This window comes from Podarcis vaucheri (assembly GCF_965113315.1).
Source record: "Podarcis vaucheri genome assembly, chromosome: 8".
NCBI lineage: Eukaryota > Metazoa > Chordata > Lepidosauria > Squamata > Lacertidae > Podarcis > Podarcis vaucheri.
In genome coordinates, this window is record NC_138766.1 from 36045544 (window position 1) to 36065144 (window position 19601).

General features: G+C 41.8%; 1 protein-coding gene across 3 annotated transcripts in view; it reads right to left on the reverse strand.

The window, feature by feature from the left end:
- Positions 1 to 19601, reverse strand: part of RIPOR2 (RHO family interacting cell polarization regulator 2) — a 99981-nt gene that overhangs the window by 72278 nt on the left and 8102 nt on the right. Inside the window, exon 1 of one of the 3 annotated variants that reach the window (XM_082234944.1) lies at positions 7 to 565. The exons of the other annotated variants lie outside the window; for them this stretch is intronic. Within the exon in view, the coding sequence (XP_082091070.1) occupies positions 7 to 76 (70 nt within the window). The 5' untranslated portion in view covers positions 77 to 565. Of the gene's footprint in view, positions 1 to 6; positions 566 to 19601 lie in introns of those variants that run through there. 3 annotated transcript variants of the gene reach the window in all.

A 19601-nucleotide genomic window follows, 5' to 3' on the forward strand; every position in this document is an offset into this window, starting at 1 on the left:
ATTTACCTTCACAGAAGATATCATCTGCTTCATCAGAGACAGCCAGATCCTCCTCTTCCATGTGCATCTTGGGCATGAGCTTGCCAAACAACTACTGAATTGAATGATAAAGCTGCTTTTAGTACTACAGCAGGGCTGTTTCCGTTCACCAGTGACAGCGGCTTCCGCATCTGCACAACTTGAAACAGCCTCATTTACATGAACATGATAGCCTGTTTTGTTTCTCTCCCTGCCCCACCTTGGGTGTAGCTTTTGGGATCTGAAGCGGGGTATTTCTTAATGGGTGCAGGAAGTCGAAAAATGAGAGGCAACGTGTAAGAAAACGCACGGTGAATTCACTTCACCACATCAATCTACTCTTAAAAGGGCTCTGAAGAAAAGAGTTGACTTATGTGCATTGTTTAAAGGAAGGAAGTGTGGCTAGGTTAATTCTGCAAAGTTCTGTAATGTTAAGAAGTTTGCACATACAAAGAGAAAATGATCAAGTGTATTCAGCAGTGGAGCAAGCTGATCCGGCGCCTGGGGTGGTGCGCGTGCCCTGCTCCCAGGGGTGGGGCCAGCCACCTGCGGGGTGGGACAAGCTGGGGCAGGATGCTTTGTGGGGCCTCCGAGGAGTCTGCCTGCCTCCTCCCACTCAGCTACCCTAAAGCTGGGTGGGAGGCAATGGGCAGACCGTTTGTGGCAGTGCGGAGCCTGCGGGCGCCCAAGCCACCACATCACTCCCAGGCATGGGTGCGCTGCAGGCCCCGCGGTGAGTAGTGCCTGGCATTTTGTCACCCCTCTCAGTGGTGACACCTGGGGCAGCCGCCCCCACCACACACCCTTCATCCAGCCCCTGAGTGTATTACCTTATGTAAGGCCACTTCCATGCTACGGATTTCCCACATGGAAGGCATCCCATTGTATGAAATGGCGTGCAATGTGTACTTGCCCTTTTTGTGGCGTGTAATTATGCTGGGAAACTACATGGACTTTTCATGGACTTGCCATGAAAAAAACTAAGCATGCCATTGTCAAGTGACAATCTACATTTGACTTGCAACTTATTTACTACATTGTTACAGAGCCCAGTTCTTATCAAAGAAAATAAACATGCAAGCTCCAGCGAACAGAATATTATTTAGCATAATTGTCTGCTCTATTAAGCAGGTTCTTTTGCAAGAACTACCTTGCAGAGTAAATCCAAATTCCAGCTTCTCCAACTAGATGCCTCTTGTTTTTCCAGAATAACCCGGAGCAAAATGTAAGCTACACCTCTGAGAGTCACAGTTACTTTCCATTTAGCTATGATAATCTGTTGCAATTTATTGCCTAGAGGCTGGATAGCAAAGTTGGCTGCAGCACGGTGCTGACAATGTCAAGGTTGCAGGTTTGATCCCTGTATGGGACAGCTGCATGGCCTAGACAATCTTCAGGGTCCCTTCCAACTCTACAGTTCTATATTGTATTATGATTTTTGTAAATTGCCCTGGAAGCACTGCTGAACTGCAACCCTACTTCTGTTTCACCTACCAATTGTAAACCATGGTCTGTCCATCTAGACTTTACACTAAAGCACAGTTTAGCTTCCATAACCCTGGTTTAGTGTGTAATCTGAATTGGGTCAGCGAGTCATAGCTGTGGCAAAATTTGAATCAAGGTTTTCCAATACACTGTCCACTGGCCTTAACTTATGCCTTTGCATTTCTGATTAATGCTACAGAAACTGTACTTTAAAATTGCCATGGTGACACAGAAGAGCAATGAAAGCATATTCCTTCTTTGTTCAGCACTGTGCAATGCACAGACAGTGCACATCATTTACAAATGTAGTATAAGAGATATATTGTGCTTAGCCATATAACACTGTTTCTGAAACATTAAAGAATGGCTAAACAGTGTTCTTGTTGGCTCTTTCCTTCTTATGCCACTCAGTTTTTCCCTTGGATTTAAATTTGTTTCCTTGCACACTGCTTTCAAAGCACTACATCCGGATGCCTTGACAGTCCTTGTTTCTTTTATTTTCAGGAATTAAAAAGCATCAAGAGGCTGTTTTCTTTCGAGAAAACAACTGTCACCTAAATGAGCACACAAACTAGCCTGGTGATGAATAATAATGACTCAACCTTCACTTCAAAGGCCCCTAAGAGAAGTTTCTCTGATTGCCACCCTTTCACCACTTAAATGGCATCCTACGAAGTATATTCCAAAAATACACGGGGAGGATGCGGGATGTCTTTATTTGAGATGAAACATGGTTTCCCATTTGAAAATTATAAATAAATTGGTTAATGCTGCCCCCTTTTTTATCCTTGGTCTGCTCATTTCATTAGTGACTGTAATTTGAATCCTAGCAACTTTCTCTTTTGTCTGCAGCAACAAGTACTATGAGGTTGTAAAGTCAAAGTTAGGGTGGTGGTGGTCCCAGATACAAGGCTCTTAGTGCTCTCTGACAGTGGCTTTTCCTCTTTTTTATTGCATCAGGAATGGCAGCAGAACATTTTCACTTAGGTGTGTTTATGTATTCTGTTATAGCCTACTCATGCAACAGGCATGGGTCTCTTCTCCTTTCTCCCAACCTCTTGCAGGTGCTTAACCATTGCTACAAGGTGAGCCAGCAAAGGGGCTTACGCTCAGTGACTTTTCCTCTGGTTGCATGTTGTCCACGCTGCCCTAGGAAAGTTCAGTCCCCTCCTTTTGCAGCCTGATTAATTGAACACACACACAATGGGAAACGATATGACTCTAATTACAGAGGGAGGGGCAATTATATTAGCAGAAGTACAAAGAGGAAGTAATTAATCAGGCAGAAACCAGGGGGAGGAACCTTTTAAAAAGAAGAGAAAACAGTGAAAAGAAACTCCCAAACCTGTGGAGTATTTTCTAATGTTTCATACTTTAAAAAAAAAAAACAACAGAGAGAGAAGTTGAGTTTTCTGTAGCAGAGGAAAAATATAGAACCATCACTGGGAAAACAAAGCCTGATTATACAAAGATGGTGGTTTCTTAGGTGAAAAGTACTTGGGGAAAGCGCTGGGAAGACACCCCCTTGGCTCCTGTATCCTGTGCAAGGCAACCAGTCATGCTGCCCTAAATCTACCTCTGACAGTACCCTAAACAAAAAGAAGTAATCATAAGGCTCTTAAGAACTAGGTTGCACATTAGATTTACTAACAGTCATAAGAGCAACCCTGTTCTTCATGGATGCTCTTCAACCTGTAAGCTGAGAAAGCTGGAGGAGAATCACAATCACATGTGCAGAGAAAGAAGAGCTGCTGGCATGCACCCCCCCAGCACCTGTTCTTTAGCTCCTCTTATTTATTTTTAATTGCTATTTTGCCCCCTAAAAGTTGGAAAGGGAAAGTCAAGGAAATTGGCCTCTAAAGGGAAAGAGGGGGGAGGTGAAGAATGGATGGAGAAAGAGCATTGGGTCTTCCTTCCTTATGTATGTGGACATGGTCCCTTCTGGCTTTCTCTGCCTCTAGGGAAAATAGCTTCCCGAACAGGCAGAATGACATCATCACTTCATTCCTAACAGTAAGAAAATTCCCAAGACTCACGTCAATTTGCTTGGGTAGCTGGAACAAAATTTTCTATCTCAATGCACTCTGCATGTACACACATGGTATACATTTAGAGAAATCTAAGGACAAATGCAATTATATTCCCAATGGCACATGACATAAATAAGCACGGTGCCTCCGGGGGGGGGGGGGGATGGACTGATTGGTCATTAAAAAATATATATGCTTAGATGCTTCAAAATATGCTTCCATTTAAACGTTTTAAGACAACATCACTCCATTTTATACATATTCTGAATATTTTGCCCCAGTGTCTCCAGGACCTATACTTTGTTACTATGTATTATTTCTTTAGAAAATGTATAGTTGCTATGTATTATTTATTTTAAAAATGTTTACTCAGCTTTTCCATTTGCAAGGGTTCTATGGGGGGGGGGGAGAGAAAATGATTTAAAACATCAAAGCAATAATAAAATATGACAGTTGCTGTATCTAAAGTTTATTCTCAAATCACAAAAAACAGATGCAGCTCAGGTAAACTCCCAGCCTGTAAAAAAAGGGACAAACAATGCAATCCTATACTGTACACACATACTCAGAAGTAACTCCCCTTATTTTCAGTGTAGCTTACTCCTGGGTAAGAGGGTATACAATAGAAGCCTAAATATTTATAAAAACATTTTTTAAAAGTTTCAAAAGCACACTTCTGAGAAGACCACATTCTTACCCAGATGGTAAGAAACGTTATAGATGTGAGACCACAACTGAAAATTCTCTATCAGCCTTATAGACAATTCAGCTTCTGTTGAAGAGACTTGTGACTGGGCCTCAATGGTTGGAGAGGTTCATATTGGGGCAACACATACACTGGAGCTGTAAACGACTTCAAAAGTAAGAACCAGCAACATGACAGTCTAGAAACCAATATAATTCTTACAGTATTGCAGTTATTCCCAGCAGCAAATATCTGCCTCATGAGTTCTGCATCAACTGAAGCTTCTGAACTGGCTCCAAGGGCAGACACACATAAAGTTCAACGCAGTATTTCAGGGTCTCACATTTTCAGGAAGGTGGAAAGCTGACAGATCATGTCCCCAACCACTTCTTCCACCTAAAAATCTAGATGTTGACTTGGCTCAAGGAGATGAATCTCGCCCAGAACAGGTAATTCCATTAATTGTCTAGTTTTAAGACTATCCACCATGAACTACTCCATTTTGTCTGGATTAAGTTTCAAAGCTGCTAATTCCAGCCCTCATGCTGTCATTCAAGGATGACACCACCACATCTGGTACAAAAGAAAAGTAGAAATAGAGATCCCACTCAAAAACTGCAAGTGACCTCTCATGGTGGCTTATATAGATATGATGTCCCACAAGAAAGTTAATACAAGATCTTTACTACAAGTACCAATACATTCTGGAATCTTCAGGAAAGGTAGGAACCATAGAGCCACAGCAAAACACTGCCAACCAAGGATGTCATATGAGTAAGTATCAAAAGCTGGTAAGAAGTCCCAGATAGTCAACATAATCACTCTTCCTATCTATCTCCTAGTGAAAATAAACAAGGACAACAGCTCAGTGGCAGAGCAGATTTGCTGCATACAGAAGTTTCCAGGTCCAGCCCTCAGCATCTACAAGTAAGATTGGTGTCCTAACCCTCACTGCTGGACAAAAAACTAAAACTCCCAGCTTTGTTTCTGCCAATGGCTTTAATGCATATATCAGACTGGCACATGGGCAAGATATAAGACAAGGTGCAGGAAATACTCAAGAGGTTTAGACTCATGGCTGAGCACATGTTAAGACAACGATGCAACAAGTGCTGTTCCTCTGCACCTTCCTTTTGAAAAGCAGAGTTAGCACAACACTTAGTGCAAGCAGCTGGAGCAGGAAATGGGCACTCATTTGAGAGGGTTGGGTCTGCAAAGTTTGTTCACACCCATGTCTCCATGTCCTTGGAAATGGAGGAGGTATTAGTGCAGGCTCAACACCTGATTTCCACTCATAGTCACCTCCTCAGAAGAAGGCTTCTCACCGACAAGAGGAGAGGTGGTCCTTGTAGTCTTTGCCCCATTCCCACATTTGTACTTGACTTCCAGGTAGTTCTTAGGCAAAATGTTATTTCCCTATACTTGCCAATACTTGCTACACCCAATGTCAGCTTTGTACAGAAACTTCTGAACAATTTCAACAGCAAAGTTTCCTTCCTTTTTCTCAAACCACAAGATAAAGAGGGCACATGGGAACGGAACCCGCGGGGAGGAAAAGCTGACCACAAGCAATGCCCACCCAGCTCAACTTCCACTCTGATAATATGGCCACAGTGCATCACATATGCAGGAAATAGCTAACATCCAAGGTCACAGCAGAGTTACTAAAGCAGGATTGCTCCACTCTCAAGGGTATGAGCAGCAAAACCGCTTCTTAAATATATACTGCAAAATACTATTTTGAAATATTGTGAAGTAAAGGGAAATTCAGAAATGGCATGGTCATCCCCACAAATGAAAGTTGAAAACAGGAAAGTGTTCATATTGTGCTTCTTTTCACACCTAGCCCTCCTTTACCTCAAAGAGACAAGAGGTTTTACCTTTAACTAAGTACAATGATGCAGGAATGTGTTGGTTTGGTGCCCACAAAAGAGACACTGGTACTGATTTATTGAAGGGAAATAAAGTTCATAGATTTCTGGACAATGAGCCCATTTCCCTTCACATTCTTTGATTTCTTTATTTGCAGTCTCCTCAACCTTGGCACTTTCAGCTCCACATTCCAAACAACTGAGTTACTGACATTTCTACAGCTTTAAGGGTGGTAATTCAAAAAACAACAACAAGAACACAGTGTCAACTTGGAATTACACCTGTTTAAGTCCATCAGGTCTTTTCTACTGTTTCAACCTTAGCATTAGCCACAAAGCATTAGAAACAAATACTATAGCCTGTTCAAAGAATGGCTGGTCATGCAATCTTCCTTTGAAGTTGACTATAAAAACTCTCAAAATGGCTCTCAAGCTGCGGTTGGGGATAGGTGCAAGCTCTGCAAAGAAGGCAGGGGTCACAACTGCGGAGACTCTGACAGAGATCATTTGCTATAGAAGGGAAGCACCCTCTGTTCCTCATCTCTCTCCCCAAGTACTTACATAGTGGGCGCAAGTCCAGATAGACACTACAGGGCTTATCACCATTTATCTCCTGAATACTCTTCCATTCAAACAAATTGCCACTGCCTGGTTTCTGCCTCTGGCACTACTGCTACCAATACTCCCTCAAGGCACAATGGAAGGAAGAAAAATATGCAGTAACACTCTTGGGGACACCTGTGTTGGACATTGTTAGGAGTCATGGACAGCATCTCAAAATGGAACCCATGGGAAGAGCGATAGCTCAGTGACAGAGCATCTGCTTTGAACACAGAGAGTCCCAGGTTCATCCTGGGCATCTCCAGGTAGAGTTGGGAGAGTTCCCTGCCTGAAACCCTGGAGAGCCACTGCGAGTCCGTGTAGACAGTATTGAGCTAGATGGACCTATGGTCTGATTCCATACAGGGCAGCTTCCTATGTTCCTAGCTTTATAAAGTCATTAACATTCTGTCTGTGGTGGCCATGTTTCAATGACGTGATACTACTGTCTCATCCATTAGGACAGCTGCAAAAGAACCTGCAGTGGCCCAGTCTTCTCCTGGCTTTGCATGACTGATATAATGCAGTAGTAGTAATAGTAACAACAGCAACAATCCCAAACATACCAACAATTGCTTTCCCCTCCTCTAAACAATATTTACTTAAGTGCTATTATTTCATACTCTTGAAAATTCTCAACTCAGTTCCCTCCAAGGCCTATTAGCAAAGGGATTATTCTCATATTACATGCCTATCAACAACATGTACAGTAAGAAAAATGTGAGCCAGAGATCTTACAGCCTGTTACTTCACAAATAATTAACAAGTTGTTATAGCTGCAGCGCCACAGGATTTCTAAATTGACATGTAACCAGAGCCTGGCTACATTGCAAGGATTTCACAGTGACAGCTAAACTGATTGAGAACATTTTTTCTTAATCATCCTCTCCCCCCACTAAGAATCATGAATCCAACAGTTTGGGTAGCTGTCCAACATCAGCTGTCTGGTATAAGCTGTCAGTCTCATAATTAGGGATGGAGGGGATATACACACATACCAAACAAAATTTGGATGACCAGTCTTGAAGGCAGCTTACAAGGGTTTTCACTGGATTTTGAAAATATTTGAAATAAATTAAATCCACCATCAAATTGTTTTACGGTAATAACCCTAACTTAAAAAGGAAGCCTGCAGTTGAAGAAGTAGACACAGTGTAAGAAATATGGGACAGATACAGTGTGAAAACTGTTGAAAATTTGGTACCCAACACATGAAATACATAGCATTTTTAAACACTGGAAATGCAGATGTGATTGCAAAGAAGAAATGAAGAAACAAAAAAGCTGAAGCAGACTTTATGAACAGGAAGTTACACTTTTCCATTTCAAAACAGCTGTCATGATGAGAGCAGAAATGAATTCAATGAAATGTTTCACAACAGCATCTCACAACAGGAAAGAGATATTGGGGTTGAGGCAGATACAGTCAATGAAAATGTCAGCTTGGACCAGCCAGTGAAAAAGGCAAACTCCAAAATGGGGATTAGGTAAGAGTCAAAATGGAACCTTCAGCCCTGCAATGCCCTCATCTATGGTGCAACCACATTTGAATTTTTGCGTACCATTCTAGTTGCCCCATCTCAAAAAAGATATTGTAGAGGCATATGGTACAGAAAAGGGCAGGAAAAATGATCAGGGAGTTGGAGCACCTTCCCTATTAGAAGAGACTGCAGTTTATATCCCCAAAGAGGAACATAATAGTGGTTTATAAAAGTGGGCATCATGTGTGGAAATGGCAGACAAAAGAAAATACACATAATCAACTTAAGGAAATGAGTTTATAATCCTAGACACACTTACCTGGAGAACGTCCTGATGAACAATGGAACTTAGGTACTACTGAACAGACAAGCATAGGATTGTGTCGCCTCTGCTGCAAGTTGTGGCAATGACCACTAGCTTAGATGGTTTTAAAGGGGATTAGACACATTCATAAAGAGCAAGTCTATCAACAGCTATTAGCCATGAGCATTTTCTTGGAGGCAGCTGGCTGGTCACAGGTGTGGGAAACAGAATGCTAGACTCGTTGGATCTCTGGGACTCTTATGTTCTTATGCTCATAATTAAATTTTGGAATAATATTGGTTCATGGCATATGGGTGAATTCAAACACACATTTTATCTCTTAATAGTTGCAACAATAAGGGATAACTTCCAGATGTAAAACAGCTGCCACAGACCAGAATACCCCAAACAAGTTTTTATATTATTTAAAGGAAAGAGTTTTGAATTAATGCAGTTTATATGTTCGTATGTGAGCCATTGAGAAGGCAATCCTATATTCAGTTACCCAAGAGTTAAGTCTCATTGTGTTCACTACAACTTACTTCTGAGCAGAAGGATTGAACTTCATGTAAATTAATATCAGGTAGAGCAAGTGAGGAACCTGTGGACCATCCTTGTCAGTGGTCAGGGACAACAAGAATTGCAGTCCAGTAACATCTGGAGAAAAGGGATGCGGGTGGCGCTGTGCGTTAAACCACAGAGCCTAGGACTTGCCGATCAGAAGGTTGGTGGTTCGAATCCCCGCGACGGGGTGAGCTCCCATTGCTCAGTCCCTGCTCCTGCCAACCCAGCAGTTCGAAAGCACCTCAAAGTGCAAGTAGCTAAATAGGTACTGCTCCGGCGGGAAGGTAAACAGCATTTCTGTGTGCTGCTCTGGTTCTCCAGAAGCGGCTTAGTCATGCTGGCCACATGACCCGGAAGCTGTATGCTGGCTCCCTCGGCCAATAAAGCGAGATGAGCGCCGCAACCCCAGAGTCGGTCACGACTGGACCTAATGGTCAGGGGTCCCTTTACCCTTTACCTTTACCTAACATCTGGAGGGTCTGTTTCACCTACCAATTGTGAACCATGGTCTGTCCATCTAGACTTTACACTAAAGCACAGTTTAGCTTCTATAACCATGGTTTAGTGTGTAATCTGAATTGGATCAGAGAGTCAAAACTGTGGCAAAATTTAATCAAGGTTTTCCAACACACTATCCACTGGCCTAAACTTACCCTCTTAGGAACCAGAGAATCATCAACAAATATACAAGCACATCTGAATCAATGTAACACTTTGTTCATTTTGATAGCTAATGGAAAGAGAGCACAGACACTTATTTTAATTCTGCATGACCTGGAAACACCAAATATGGCTACACCACCAGAATTCTAAGTTCCGTTATGAAAATAGAAAAGGACTGCTTGTAATCTTGCCGTAATGGATTTTTTTTCAAAAAATACAGATCTTTAATTAGTCCTTTTAAACATTAAGCTCATTTAGAAACTTAAGAGCTACAATTCTCTATCAAACTTGACATGCATGCAATTATGTTCTCAGCGGATAAAAATGTACCAGCAGGAAGATCCGTTCTCCTAATGTAATGCATCCCTACCACCCAGGAATCTGAAGCTCTCATCAGAATTCATAATCCCCAAACATGAAGCCCATGTTTTCATAGTTTCAGATTTGGAGCTCTTGCGAGGATTTGAATAAAAAAACAGCTACTTCCGAAACATGACATCAAGCTCAGACCATGAATATGTGACATCTGCATTTTCTCTCAGTTGCTCATAGGTTTATATTTCTTATTAAGCCTTAGCTAAGATTAGAGAAAGCTGGCTCATATTTCTAACCTGACTAAATAATGTCCTAGTTGCAATAAGAACCACAGTTCTACATTTCTTTATTATTGTTCCATTGCCATCTTTTTTGCTTTTTGAAGCCAGTGTGGCGTGCAAATCTATGGACTGCACCTTACAAAATGCTTCTTTCATCATAATTCTACAGCTGTTTGTAATAGCAAAGGACCAAATTCTAAACATGCATGTAAGTGCCATCTATCTCAACACTATTCAGTGCAAACAACTGGTTGATGAAGTAACGGTTTATTAAATATTCAAACGATTTACTTCCATTCACCAGATTCAGATTGGTACAGTAAGGGTATGTGTGAAGCATAATCTAATTTGGGGAAGAAGATACTGTCTTATCCATATCCTTAATAGGTTTCAAACAAGAACTGGCATGCCTCTTACCCACGTTCTATATCCACAAATTATTCTGAAACTTGTTCAGAATTTATCTTGAACCCTTTTGTATTCCACTAATCTTCTTTTCAGTAAAAGTTAAGACCTTGGTGAGAGCTCATTCATTCATATTTTACATTTCCCCTTTCCTGTCTGATAAATGAATGATACAATGTTGACCCCATTATGTATTTGATTCTGTTGGGGGCTGAGTTTGAATTGCAGGGGATAGAACTGTTGGTAATGTTATATTTATTCTTTTACAGAGCAATAAATGCTACTTAATTAAGAATCAGAGAATTCTCATGTTGTGGAACAGTTGTAGTTTTTGAAATGTTAACCATTGAAAGACTCCACACACCAGAAGTTGTGCTGATCTTCATGGCACTACACCCCTAACACAGCTCCACCATCCTCCAAATATAGGATTTTATTATTGGACAGACTAAATATTTAAGTCAGATAACTTTTAAAAAAAATCGTTTCAGAAATTTAAATTTTGCTATTTTTCAGAAATTGGAAAACTTCAGGCTAATGTGTACACATTAGCGGTTTAACACACAGTGTGGTTGTTTCCTTCCATTACGTTCCTAGTCACATTCTTACCTTGCTGTACACACCTGAGAGGGAGCAAGTGTGTCTTCAAGCAATGTGCACTACCTGATTTGTTTCATCACACCCACAACTTCCCCAACTCCTATTCAATGAAGCTGTGGCCGGCACATTTTCTGCCATGCATGCCTGCACAATGGCTGTTTGAAGTGGCCCCCACCTCAGCTTAACTGCAGCTAATGTTTTCAAATTGCATGGAAGCTGGCTGGAGGGAAAATGCATCAAACAGGGGTATTGATCAAAAAATGGCAGGATCTGTACAGATTGTGCCTAACACCATGTGAACTCAGCTTCAAACACCAGTAGTGGGAGCACACTGGAGACGTTGTAGACAGTAATGTGTACACAGCCTAAAACAATGTTGTCAGTGTAAGGTGTTATTCTTCCCACAAACTATTCTTGTCATTGCATGGCTAGCCATAACTCATTGGATACTGCTTATGATGTCACCAACAATCAGTAGGCCAACATCCATGTCCAAGGTCTGCTATTTTTTAAAGGAAGGGGGGGGGAGAGATGAGCAGTATGTGGAATATCTGCCTGTCCAGTACGTTTTCTCTGCGCAAGCCTCTGTGGAAAACGTCTTCAAGCAGTAGCAGAGTTCAGCAACGGTTGCCTCTGTGTGAGAAGGAGGAAAGGAAAGTCCAGACACTGTTCTTGCTCTTTCTAACAGCGGCAACGTTGTGAGGGAGAACACACCTAGAGACTCCATTGAGCTCATCTTCTGCATCGCCTCATGCCATTTGCTAGCTTCTTCCTGAGGCAGCTTCTGAACATCCTCAAAGGTTTCAGGTTCACACCTAGCCACAAGACTATCTCCATTGATTGTGTGTCTTGATTTCACTTCTGGATGCACCTCTAATTATCCCCATAACCAGAACCATTTTAAAGCTACCTCCACAGACCCTAATTCATAGGAAGCTTAAGAACTGGCCACCTGCCAGTCTTAGGCATCTAAGCTGCCCATGACAACTCCTGGTTTGAGTTGCAGCCAACTGGCTTGGTTTAACCCTGACCAGCTATTTTTCCCACAGAGATCCATTTGTACTGAGACATTTCTTCATTCAAATGGTGGGCATCAGAACATTTGCTGTACAACTTTCATCTAACCACTCCTGGAGACAAAAAGTATACACATATGAGAAGAGAAGTCACCTTATGATGTTCCAACGAAGAAGAATAGAATAGAATGTATGCCATTTGTGTTCCAATACTCCTGAAATGCACTTTACTGTAGAATAAAGCAAGGCTCTTTCTTTGTCTTCTTTTATAGTAAAAACAACCTTTTTCTCCATGGTGTCAAGGCAATGTTTTGAGTGGGGCTGAGATTACTTTTAAAGGGATGATTGAGGGTGGAAAACTCTTTCCCACCCTCTGCTTCCTTGCTCAGGTTGCCTCTTAGCTTTCAACTGCATGCTTATGTTTTTCTTATAATGCTCCATTTTATTAGCTAAAAGTACCTAATAATATTTTTTATATTAAGGAGCAATAACATGCCCATCATATAAATGATAAAAATAACTTTGATTTCTTTTACATAGCCTTGTAAAACCTTTTTTTTTAAAAAAAAATCTCATTGTCTCCAAAATAAGGCTTTTAGAGCTACAACAATACCCCCCCCCCCCGCAGATAGTTTGAATGGTGCCAGACCTGGATCTTGAACAAGCCCCCCTGGAATTTAGGTTTCAGTTCTACAAATGCAAAGTCATGACTTCATACTCCTGAAGGAGATAATCAGAATGTTGTGTTGCTCACTAGATGAAATGTTCCTGACCAATGCTACAGCTCTGTGGAAACTTTCCTGGAAGTTAAGGTCCACTAAAATTATAAGACTTGCTTCTGAGCAGCTATGCATTGCACTGTGAGATCTAAATGCCTGTGTACTCTGCACTTTCGAAGCCCAAATATTTTCTTTTAGCAGACTATCCAGTTGTTGCTATTCTTCATTCCTGAAGCAGCTACATTTCAGCACAGATATGTGTATATATACTCTGAAATGTTCAGTATGTATTCCTGTTACTATATTAGAAGTGGGGCTCCACAACAAATTGTTGCAGTGCATCCCTGGTGTGCATGTGTTACCTGAGCCTGTGGCTGAGGGGGCTGTTGCCTCAGGATTGCAGAGGAGGTTCTCCCTCTGAACAGGAGCAGTGACACCCAGCAGTTCCCTCCTGTATGTGATAAGAGTGTCTTCTCAATGGGTTGCTCAACATTAGGAGAACCACAAGTCCCTTCACTGTCCACTTCACCAGTTCTCTTCCCATCTTCTCTGACACTCATCCAATCTTCTTTCTCCACTCTGCTCCTTCCTCCCACTTTCTAGCATGTCATCTAAATCAGGGCTTGTGGGCAAGCTCTTTCTTTGCTAGGAATGAATGGAAACAAATGCTTGTTCTTGGTTTAGTTCATCATCACAAAGCAGTGTGAGCCACCCATAACTAAGATGGCCGCTCCAGAAGGATACCATGGTTGATGGTATCTAAAGCCGCTGAGAGGCCAATGAGAATTAACAGGCATGCATTTTCCCTATCTCTCTCCCAGCAGAGGTCATCATACAGGGTGACCAAAAAGGCTCCATGAAGAGAGAAAGGGTGCTCAGGGGTGATTGTGTCAATGGCCCAAGCCATTTGGATGTTCCAGAGGCTGGCCGGGGCTTTGACAGGAGTGCCAGTCGAATTAGCATGAAAGTCATCTGGAAACCCATTGGATCCCTCAGCCTCTGAGAGTAAGGTAAAGGTAAAGGGACCCCTGACCATTAGGTCCAGTCATGGCCGACAGCGTACAGATTCCGGGTCATGTGGCCAGCATGACTAAGCCGCTTCTGGCGAACCAGAGCAGCGCACAGAAATGCTGTTTACCTTCCTGCCAGAGCGGTACCTATTTATCTACTTGCACTTTGATGTGCTTTCAAACTGCTAGGTTGGCAGGAGCAGGGACTGAGCAACGGGAGCTCACCCCATTGCGGGGATTCAAACCACCGACCTTCTGATCGGCAAGTCCTAGGCTCTCTGGTTTAACCCACAGCGCCACCTGCGTCCCTTCCTCTGAGAGTAGACCATCCTAATAGATTCCCCACCTCTGCAGAGGGGGAATAGTGCTGAAAGCTTTGGGTTAGCTCAGTGTGGTGTGGCAGCAAAAAGGATCTGGTAGGAGCAAGCTCTTATCTGGGAGCCTGCACATGGTTCTGCCAAGCCATAGTTTGGCACAATGTGAACACGCAAACCAGGCTTCTGTAGCTACTTCCACTAAAAAGGATCTCCACACACCTTGTCCATGGAAGCAGTTGTGTGTGGTCTTATTCTCCTCTAACACCACACTATTTACATTAGCTAAAACAAACACATCGAATGCATAAATTAGCTTCAAGAGTTTATTTTCCTCTCTGGCTGAAAGTGCAAAGGCCCACCTTAAATGGATTAGTAAACTTATGGCCTTGCACTCTCCCCCACCCGCCCTACCTAAGATAAAGCAGTACATTGGGTAAGCATGTTGTATTATATATGTGTATATGTGTTTTATTATATGTTTGATTTTATATTCTCTTTCATTTCCCTTCTTTCAGAATATTAATGAGATTTGCCTTAGGCTACTCAAAAGCAACAACCTAAATCCCCATCAGTGTAAAAATGTTGGGTTCTACACCTAAGAAAACTACTCACTAGGAAGGACAATGATAAGAGTTGGAAAGGCGTTTTGTCACATAAGAAAGAGGACTATAGGCCAGACCAATTCTAGAAAAGCTTATCAATCTGGATATAAATAAATGAGATCCAAGAAGGTTGACAGCTATCCTAAGTGAAGTTTCACTGTGAAAGATAATTACTCAACTCCTTTTTTGTGTTAAAATTCATCTTTCAAATAACTGTGAGTGCAAGAAATAGAGAAATAAAACTTCTGGAAATTTTGAAACTATGGGAGGGAAACAAGATTTTTTTAAAATTAAAAAACAACCATAAATTTCAGGGGGAGGGATTGAAATATACATTATACCTACTTTTAAAAATTAAATGAAACCTAAACTTATTTTACACCTTTAACAACATAAAAGGGAGCATTTATAATTTAGGATATAAAATTGTCCTTTTGGTATATAAATGAAAACTATAGATGCCTAGTTTTGTATAAACAAAATTATGAATATATCCAGTTCAATACATCTTTCTTCTGTGGGTACAGTGGTACCTTGGGTTACATACGCTTCAGGTTACAGACTCCGCTAACCCAGAAATAGTACCTCGGGTTAAGAACTTTACTTCAGGATGAGAACAGAAATCGTGCTCTGGTGGCACGGCAACAGCAGGAGACCCCATTAGCTAAAGTGGTGCTTCAGGTTAAGAACAGTTTCCGGTTAAGAACGGACCTCCGGAACGAATTAAGTACTTAACCCGAGGTACCACTGTATTTGTTAGACCTCAATTCTCACCCAACATTTCAGATTGTTCCTCTTAAGCTTTGGCATACACAACAGTTCTTTTGCAGTTTCTGCTCTAACACCTTCTGATATTTTTATTCTCCAGCAAGACTGGGCAATAAGCTGCTTAAAAAAACAACAACCCACAGAAAGGTATTTGTGTCAATGAGGAATAGGTGATAGGTTTGACCAGAAGGGAGGACCAAAGCCAAAATGACAGCAGAAGCAGAATATTTGGCTTGACTGTCTCCAAATCAAACCAAAGGTCTTTGGAAGAAGACAAGCAGCAATTCATGCTCTTCTCACGAAGATGGCCATGTCCTCTAGGTGGAGAAATCAAATCTTCATTCTGATAGTTGCATATGTCACAATTACCATTCTCTATTGTTTTGATTGATAAATCTTTAACAGCATCTCAATCATTCTAAAAAAAGATTGCTTTTCATAGACACGTTTTCCAGTGTCCCCCAATATTTTCCCACTGGAAAACATGATATAAAGTAGTTAGAAATAAACAAGGAGGGGAAGTTAACCTGTTTATTTTTTTACCCTTCCCCTGTGCCGGCTACCACATCTCTACTGATAAGTATGCTGGCTCATCTATAACAATCTGTCGGGCTATGACCTATGTAATAGCCAGTAAACATAAATAAGAAGCCAGACCACAAAGAATATAAAATCTTCAAATTAAATAGCAGACGTGTGCTAGCTTTTTCTCCTCTCCATAAAACCTTCTGGAGATGAAAGAAGATGACATGTCCTAAATAATATCAGCGAAGAACAAAGGCAGCAGACACAGATGCTACACCACAGCAACTTTTGTTTCCTTCAGGCATTTGAAGCTCCTAGGCTTCCAAGCAGATGCTGTTTATAGCACAGCTGAAAATTGCTGAAAGTTTATATGAATGGAAGCTGAGATGCCGAAGCACCAACTTGGAATGTGAAACATTTCCACCACTGGGGAAAACAGTCACCCTGTCAACCTCAGTTACTTATTGCACCATATATGTACTCCAGGAAAAGGCAAATGAATCCAAACTCAACAGGTTTCTTCAGAAATTTAGAAGAGCTATAGCATACTCCCAATTGACTAGGCTAACTGATGTACCAGTACATACTACATCCACGATCACAGGCACCACGTCTCCTAATACCATTTGCTGATGAGAAACAAAGGAAATGCCTATTGCCATCATGTACTGCCTGAGGGTTTCCCATAGGCAGCTGGTTGCCCACTGTGGGAAACAAGATGCTGGATTACTGATAGCCCTCTGATCTGATCCATCACAACGTTCATGCAAGGCACTGAGCTGAAACTGTTCTTTCTGCATAGCCCAGCCACTTCACCAACATAACTTCACCCTGGGCTCTGTTTCTTGGTCACATTAAATTGTAACAGGACCTAGGAATTTTCATACAGTTGCCTCTGTTGCCATTTTGCTGTATATTTTTGGAACAAACACATAATGAGTGCAAATGAAACCTGACTCAACACTGGCCTTTCTCCAATTCACAAAGTTTTACTAACATTTCAAGAACAAAGCGCTGTCTTCAGTAGCTTGTAAACCCTATATATCTACAGATTCTTCAAGGCATATAGATGTTCAGCAATGAAACAACTGCTTTAGTGATCTTTATTCACATCCAAGGCTCATATTTTATTGGAATTCCTCTATTGCTTTCATCTGTCACAGCAAAAAAAGAGATCTTGCAGCAGAACCCAGGATTGCCTCAAACCAAGTGGGATGGCAGAGTAATTTTGCATAGCACTGTAGCCATTTTCTTTCAAGACAAAAGTTACGGAAAGTGTTCCAAAAACTATGGAAAGAACTACTTAAGCGAACAGGTAGAAATGGCAGAATATTATTCTTTATTCGTTTTATTTATATACCACCCTTCCTATCAATGGAGACAAGGGCAGTGAACAATGTAAATAACAGCACTTGTACACAATGATTAGAAAACTAAAATAAGAAAACATGATACAGCAGCACAACAAAACTGTTAAGACCCAGAGGAAAAAATATGTCTCAAAACGAACAAAAATGTTTTCAGTTGACATCTAAAACATGACAACATAGGGGATGATCACACAGGAAATTCCACAGTTGAGGTGCTTGCCACCAAGAAGCGCCCATCTCAAGTCATCACACACCACGGGTCATGTCCATTGCCAGGATCTTAAGCAGGATCTCCTTGGCTGATCTCAAAGCATTGATTGATTGGTATTGGAGGAGGCTGTGTATTAAGCGCATGGGTTCTGTACCAATTATAGAGCATTGTACACTTGTACCAATGGTTCGAACTGGACCCAGTAGCTCACAGACAGAGAGTGAAGAAGTGCTTTAAGAATTGGGGTTATATGATCCCACCTAGCTGCCTGCAACAAGTAACCAATGGGGAAAGCTTGAGTCAAATCTTTCTCACCTAGGTCTCAGTAATACACACCAGTTTACAGGTAGCTCTTTCATCAGCAGTCATGCTGCAACAGAGTGTTGTTTTGTTGTAGACTGACCTGGTGTTCACTAACAGCACCATCAGGTGGGAAGGTAGGTTGGCCTGACTACCCAAGGCTTGCTGGTTGGGGAAAGACAGAGTTTCCAGTGTCTTATAGTGCTACTCCTGAGATGACTAAATAAATAATCCTTGGCCATTGGCCAAGCTGGCTAGGCCTGATGGAAATTGTACCCAAAACATCTGGAGGGCTACAGATTCCCTATCCCTGATCTAGAACTTCAGTGCTGCTTGAAGTGTGGTTACTGCTGGTGAAGTTCCTGTGTCATCCTTGACAAAGCAAGCAGGGAACGTCTTGCAGTACCATCTCTTAAACGAAAGCACATTGCAGCCCGATGCTATTGAATTTCAGGAGTATAGAGTTGCATTTCTGTAGATCACTGGTGCAGTGGTGGCTGAAAGGCATTTACAACAACATGAAACTGAATCATTGCGAGTCCTGCCTTGGTCCAACTCTCCATGCATCTTCTCTGCCTACATTTCAAGGCTGTGTGTGGTACAAACATTGTAGGGAGCCAGCTCAGTGCCACTAGCACCTCCAGCAGCAATGGGAAAAGGTTTTTGGATGCTACTGCAGCAATCATTGTGTTGGGATTTTTGCTATGCACTGAAAATTCTACCTCAGGACACCCTCATGAAACTGGGAGCCCTGCTGTAGTGCAATCATAGTCATTCTCTGTGCCAGACAGACTTATTTTCTTTTTTTGCTGGACTCAGGGCATAGCAAATGTTGTATCGCTGCATGAAAGGGGAGCAGTGACTATGTTCCCACTATATTCCACTACATCAATCACCTTTTTCCTCCCATTGTGTAGCCCTTATTCCTTGCTTCTCACTTTTGGCATGCCATGTCAGATACAAAAGAACTCATTTCTGGAGCCTAGTCACACTGCCACTTAGTGGACAATATAGATTAAAAAATATTAAAGCTTCCTTCTTCCTCTGCCCTAGTTTATTTTTCTTCATCACACACACACACACACACACACACACACACACTTTGTTGTATCTAACAAATAGAACCAACACATTATTACAAAAGCACCATCTAAATAGATGTCATCATCACAATAACACCCTGGTGTGCAAGTGCATTTGTAATGGGAAGGAACTCAGCCTCTATCTCCAGGGAGCTCTAAAGCGTGTCCACTGCCTGGCTCACGAACCACAGTAGTGCTAACAGCAGTTTTCTTTGTTCAGTTAGTTTTGTGAGTGTGCTGGTGCAGTCACTTCATGGGGCCGTTCTGCTATCACCATGTGTTCCTTGGTTCCACGTATGTCTAATGTACAAACACTGTTAGTGTGCACCACCATGAATGATACCACATACGTTGTAGGGGTGTCTGCTGGTGTTGGTAT